Source organism: Triticum urartu, unplaced genomic scaffold (assembly GCF_003073215.2).
Source record: "Triticum urartu cultivar G1812 unplaced genomic scaffold, Tu2.1 TuUngrouped_contig_5518, whole genome shotgun sequence".
Lineage (NCBI taxonomy): Eukaryota > Viridiplantae > Streptophyta > Magnoliopsida > Poales > Poaceae > Triticum > Triticum urartu.
In genome coordinates this window covers 1-6,366 of record NW_024116199.1, presented here as the reverse complement: position 1 = coordinate 6,366, position 6,366 = coordinate 1, and the positions used below count along the sequence as shown (strand labels likewise).

General features: G+C 45.4%; 1 protein-coding gene across 1 annotated transcript; it reads right to left on the bottom strand.

Annotated features, from left to right (window-relative positions):
• Positions 1 to 345: 345 nt before the first annotated feature.
• On the bottom strand, positions 346 to 4,314 carry LOC125529323. The gene is made up of 8 exons (XM_048693736.1): positions 4,200 to 4,314; positions 4,030 to 4,071; positions 3,739 to 3,892; positions 3,049 to 3,657; positions 2,781 to 2,921; positions 2,550 to 2,681; positions 1,339 to 2,453; positions 346 to 691 (listed from the first exon to the last, which is right to left on the bottom strand). Exons 4-7 carry the CDS (start codon positions 3,610 to 3,612, stop codon positions 1,401 to 1,403), a joined length of 1,890 nt encoding a protein of 629 aa, XP_048549693.1. The 5' UTR covers positions 3,613 to 3,657; positions 3,739 to 3,892; positions 4,030 to 4,071; positions 4,200 to 4,314; the 3' UTR covers positions 346 to 691; positions 1,339 to 1,400.
• Between the last annotated feature and the right edge of the window lie 2,052 nt (positions 4,315 to 6,366).

The following is a 6,366-nucleotide window of genomic DNA, read 5'->3' as shown; positions in this document are numbered from 1 at the left end:
CTGATCTGATCTTGACCTGGTTCGGTGCCCGGAAGAGATCAACGGCGACGGTAGCAGCAGCCACATGGGTCGTCGTCATGGTCCGGCCGATGCGTTGGACCCGAAACAAACCAACCGACAGACCCGACCCGGCAAAGGTCCAGTGATCGGATTCAGATCACAGCCCGGACTTGCCAATCCGCGGCGGAGATCTTCTCATGATCCTCTCTATCTACTACCGCAGGTTCCGCGGACGTTCGCGCTCGCGGCTTGGCATGCATCCACGGAACAAGAATCCTACCTGCCCGTTTCATGACCTGCCTGAACCTCACAAACATGCTGCTGCCCATGGAAGAAACATCCAGGTTTGATGAGACTCCGGAGACATGGTATTGGTACAGAGGAATGATGTTGGAAACAACCATGCAAAGAACATGGATCCATGGATCTCATATTATAGTACAGGCCAGCATAGTTCAGAAACCAGGGGAGTGCCACATGCAAACACTACAAGCCAGCAGGCCAGGTCAAGAGAGAATACATATTATACATAACTTAGAAGTTCACAGTGCCAGCTAGGCATCCACTCTGTGCTGAAATGATGAAGATTATACCATGGCTTCAATCAGCTTCTCAGGCAGACAGGCACTGATCATGTCTCACCCGGCAGACCGTTTTCGACAGTGGATTGGGTGCCCCTTATTGCAGTTTCCTGTGGAAAAAGATAGAAGAGAACACATGTGATTAGGTCAAATCATGCTCAAACGCAGAGAAGAAAAGGGAAATTCAAAACATGCAGAGCAGAATGCCAGGTTTGCAGTAGCAAAGTCAGAACAAGTGCCAAGTACTCCCTCCGTTCACTGTTATAAGAGGTTCGAACTTTTTTCTGAATCGGATGTATATAGACGCATAGTGTGTTTGTTCACTCATTTTAGTTCGTATGTAATCTAGTATATTGAAATAGCCACAACATCTTATAATAATGAACAGAGGAAGTAATTCCAGAACAAAAAAGAAAAATGCTTGGCTTCCAGCTTTAACTCGCAAGGAAAAGAACGGCTAGCAAGGATGACGTAAATGTTTTATCCTCTTAGTTCAGGAACGATGACAAGAGAAAAGAACTTGGTTAAATATAACAGCAAAACGAAGGAGGAAGTGGAAGGACTGAATATTTCCACCAATATTATGCCGTTCAAACATGACACATTTCTGTACAGCTTATCAGCTAAGGTAAAAGCTTGAGCTACTTGTCTCTTCTTCATGTAAATAGTACTTACTTCACATGGCACCTAAACATAAAAGGAAATGCAGGCTCAAAGAAGCTAAAGTATGTAATGCAGAGTATGGGAGTAAGGTTACCAAAGTTGCCAATGGAAATGCTTCATTTTTCTTCATCAGCATCTCAGCCACTGAGCTGTTAATCATGAGGGCGTTTTCGGGCCATTGACAGGAGAACGTTTTCTTACGGTCCTTACGACCGTGCACTCGCTGTCTGAACTTTCCGGGGTACTCAAATCAACAACAGGAGTTCCTTCAACAAAGTTGATAGCAGGAGTCATGTCCATGTTCTTGTCTTCCTTTGACGGGGTCACATTATCATCCAACGCCATCACAGATGATCCGCCCAATGGCGTGCTGGAAGGCTGGATCGCCATCTTATCCTCAACGGAACACTCCATTTCATTGTTTTTCTGTTGTGTGCTAGGAGTACTTGGCAGTGACACAGCTGAAGTTGGTATCACCACATCCACATGACCGCTGGATGGATTTAGTTTTGCGACGTTTACATGTTCTTCTTCGCTGCACTGGTTCACTCTGCCTTGATCTCCCTCCGGATTATCTGAAGCATTTCCGGAGACATTGGTTGCTACATCTCCAGGTTCTTCCGTTGCCGGTGACACAACCAAAGTTGGTACCATCACATCCTCAGGAACATTAGGCGATGTTGGTTTTGCGACATTTTCATGTTCTTTGCTGCATTGGTTCACTCCATCATTGTTTCCATCTGGAATATTGGAATCATCATTTCCTGAACCAGTGGTTGTTACATCTCTAGGTTTATTTTTTCCATCCCCAGTCTCTTTGCTGTTGCTGCTATTCCGTGTCACGCTGTTTTGTCGAGAATGAGTCCGCGTGGCTCTGTAACCTTCCCAGTCAGGATCATCTTCAGAGTCCGCACTGCTCGAAACACCTTCCTCGCCCTCCCCGGAACTTCCATCTTCATGCTCGTCGACCGACGTGTCTTCCATGTCCTTAGTTGCCAGCTCTGAAGTATCATCTAGGAGCGTGTCAACATCCATCTCGTCACCATCATTCTCCACATTGTTATCTTCTCTCACTGCAAGTTCAGTGCCATTTTTGCCGGCTTCTCCGCTGCAGCCTTCAAGTCCAGAGACTTCACGCATGAACTTGGCGAGCGCGTCCGTGATGCTTGCACAAAGATTACCCGCAGCCTTGCATAAGACCTCCTTCTTCTACAGACAAAGGCGCGTTAAAACACACAAAATCATTAGAGGGGGAAATGTCAATGCCACTGAAGATAATTTTAGCACAAAAAAGGCGGTGGTTACCTGTGGACAGTACTCCGGTAGGACATTTGATGACACAAAATTTGCTATCGCCGAGACGTCGCCAAACAGGACAGACGCACTTGAACTTGATGCGCCCCTGGAAATGATCTTGCGAGTGGCTTCCCTTTTCAACTGCATGCAACATATGAAGCAGATGCAGAGGATGATCATAACAGTTACAAAAAAGCATTGCTAGTATTACAGAGGAAAAACTCCAAGAGAAGAACTTACAAAGCATTTTCCGAAAGATCCATTGTTCTTCATGTCCATCTCGATGATTTTATCCATCAGCTTCCTGTCCCACGCAGATACTCTCGGCGTGCCGTCAGGTATCTCCATGCCACGGACATCAAGCGAGTCTAGGTACAGAATCTGCATTGCAAAATAAAACTAAACGTGTTAGACTAACTTCAGTGTGCAGTTCAGATAAAATAAATTTATACTTAGGATTCATTCATATTCCTTCCTTGTCTCATGAATCATTGTGCAGAATGCTCACCACGAGATAGAAGAGGCAACCCCCTGCGCTGTTCTTCTTGCCGAGGGAAGAGACGCACTTCTCGAGCTGCTCCACAACGAATTTGCACCAGTTGAGCTCCCTGATGGACCCGATGTTCACCAGCGCGGGGAAGCACCGGGGGCTGACCTTCAGGCTGCTGGTCGGGCAGAGGAAGGACGAGAGCACGAGCATTACGAAGGTCCGGAGGAAGTGCTCGTCCGCCGACTTCATCAGCTTGATGGACTTCTCCAGGCTCGCCATGGAGGGCGGCCTGTCGACGCCGTGCTTGTCCAGCACGGACGCGATGCTCTCGTCGTCCAGCCCGTACACGACGTCGCGGCCGGTCTTGGGGATGCCGAGCACCCGGTGCACGCTGTCGACGGTGACGGGGATCCTGCCCCGGCCGGGGATGACCAGCTCGGAGGACTCGGTGTCGAACCGCCGGAGGAGCCAGGTGGAGAGCCTGGCGGGGACGGTGGGGCACTGGAGCCGCAGCAGCCCCCCGAAACCGGCGCCCTCTATCATCTCCCGCTGCCCGGCGCTGAGGTGCGGGTACAGCTTCATGATCCTCGCCGGCGACGCGCGGTGCCTGAGGCCCTGGGTCGGACCCTGGATTGGGATTTCTCGTTAATCAGGCATACTATACAAGAAGAAGAAATGCAGCCGGGTGAGGTTTTGCGCGCCCGTCACCTTGTCGCCGGGTTCATGGCCGCGGCTGCTCCCCCACTTCCTCTCCTTTCGCTTCTGAAGCCCCACCTGCCCATCCTCGATGGCTCCGATGGCGATGGCAGCGAGAGCCGACTAATCTGAAAATCTACTCGGGGCTCGCATTGCTCGTGCCGATCTGGATTAAAACCCACCAAGAAAGGAAAGCCTCTACTCAATCGTCAATCAATCCATACCGGATCAATCACCTTCCCTCTCTGGACCAATCAATGCATACTGGATCAAGGCATTATGCAGAGAGAGAGAATGAATCACCTTCCCTCTCTGGAGAAGACCAGGTCGGCCTGGATCTGGATGCTGGCAACAAAGGCAAAAGAGGAGACTGTCAATGGCTCCTCCAAGCTCATCACTCCTACCTCAAAAACATGGGGCATTTACTCCTAGGCTGCAGCAAGAACAGAGTTGGTGGAGGCCAGCATGCATACCTGAACCCCGGAAGGAAGGTGACGACGAGGACGAGCCCCCCCAACTGACTGGTGAATGGTGATGTGAGGAGAGAGAGGTTTCAGTTTCGTGGCCGCGTGGCGACGCAGCCCTCACCACGACATCGGTGCGGCTGCCACTGTGACAGTCTGCTACCAAGGCCTAGATTTTCGCGCCATCGCGGCTGGGTGCGCTTGTGTTTCGCTGGACCCGATGTAGTGCTGGGCCTCGCCAGTCAGAGACCCGCAGACCACTTCCTCGAAAAAAAGGGCGCAGATCACCATTTACATGCAGCATTGTTTTTTAGTTGAATTTACATGCAGCTTCTTTTCCTTGAAAGTTTGGGTTTTGGGCCCAGTTTCCATCCCGCGTGAAGTTCGGTGAAACCGGCCCAACCACGGGATTCGGCTTGCCTGCTCCTCCCATGCTATCATCTGTGCTCCCACTTCATCCTACGGCTATTTTTTTCTTTTTTCTTTTTAATCTAATCATTTTCCCTCATGATTTTAAAGAGTGAGACCGGGTTTTATTTTGTTCCAATCATGAGGTACGTTCTTCGCCGATCAACGGAATTTCTGGTGCATTCGGCACGATCCTATTCCGCACCTTTAAGGCGTTGCCAACAGGCGTTGCATCAGCCATCTTGGGTCTTCTTTTCTAATATCTAGCACACACATTCGTGCGTATTCGAAAAAAAAACTCCGCATCTTAAGTGCTGGTTATAAGATATTTCGTCAAACGGCGCACACACCCCTTTGCCCTGGGCCCGCGGATGATTTAGTCTCACTTTTTTAAATTTCAAAAAATTATTGCGCAACCTCATGGCTTTGCACTACCCATGGTAACCAGTTGGGAAAGTTAACCTGCAATGACTTTTACTTCTTTTTTCTTTTCTTGTTGTGTGTCCCATGTAAGGTAGGGACCGGCCAGTTTTTTCTTTTTGGTTTTTCTGAACCAACTTTTGTTCTATTTTACTTGGCTTTTCCTTATTATTTTTATTCAAATGCATGGATTTTTAAAAAAAATCATGAACTTTCTCTCAAATTTGTGTACTTTTTTTGACCTTGCGAACTTTTTCCCTAATATTTATTATTTTATTTCAAATCCGTCAACTTTTTAATTTTTTGCTAACTTCTGTTAGTGAACTTTCTCAAATTTGTGATTTTTTTTTCAAATCCACGAACTCTTTTCAACTTGTGCGAACCTTTTTTAAAAATCTATTGACTTTTTTAATTCAATATTTTTCCCAAAATGGTTGATTTTTTTAAAATCCATTAATATTTTAAAATTTCATGAAATTTATTTGTATTCTTGAATTTTTTTTCAAAATATGTGATATTTTTTCAAGTTTTTGATTTTTTTAAAACTGACAAACTTTTTTCCAATTTTGTGATTATTTTTCCAGAACTATGTTTTTTATGATTTCATGAAGTTCTTTCTGAATTACTGTGAAAATTTTCATATTCACAAAAAAAATTGGTGATCTTTTTAATTTCATGATTTTTTTAGAAAATCAATTTGTGAACTCTTTTCTAAAACAATTTTTTTCTGAAGTACACGATCAATAATCCACCTGACAAACAAATCAATTAGTCAAACTGGTCCACCGATGAACTGATTGAATAGGAGCGAGCGGGGAGCCGGGGAGCAGGCATCCGTGAGCGCCAGCTCTCCGCATTCAGCGCTAATTAATGTGTTCAGTATGTGCTGGCCCATATATAAGTTCGCCCACATATCATATCGGTGTTCCGAAGCTCCAAGAAATGGCTCGATTTTGGTTACATAGTCCTGCCGGTTCTTGGAAGCTTCCAGCATAGTTTTTCAGTCGGATATTTTATTCTGTTTTTTTGTCTTATCAGTTTTTATTCAATTTATTTTGTTTTAGTTATATTAAAAAAGTCACAAACATTTTAACATTCATTAAATATTTTAAATTCCTGAACTTCTTCCAAATACAAAAGGTTTGCATCTGCAAACATTTTGAAAATTCATGAACTTCTTTTTATGATTATTTTAAGAATTTTTGAACTTTTTAAATTTATGAACATTTTTTAAATGTATGATATTTTTGGTAAAAAAAGGTAGTCGGTTTTTCCATGAACCATCACAAGCTAGTAGCAATCGGATTTTTTAGCCAACAAATGGTGTTTTTTAGAAGGCTAGTGTAGG

Bases quoted from the DNA above. Each gene is read 5' to 3' on its own strand.
- LOC125529323 (XM_048693736.1), bottom strand. From the start codon at position 3,612: ATGAAGCTGTACCCGCACCTCAGCGCCGGGCAGCGGGAGATGATAGAG. The intron at 2,682-2,780 runs GTAAGTTCTTCT...TGTTGCATGCAG, and splicing joins GATCTTTCGGAAAATGCTTT to TTGAAAAGGGAAGCCACTCG. The intron at 2,454-2,549 runs GTAACCACCGCC...CTTTGTCTGTAG, and splicing joins TACCGGAGTACTGTCCACAG to AAGAAGGAGGTCTTATGCAA.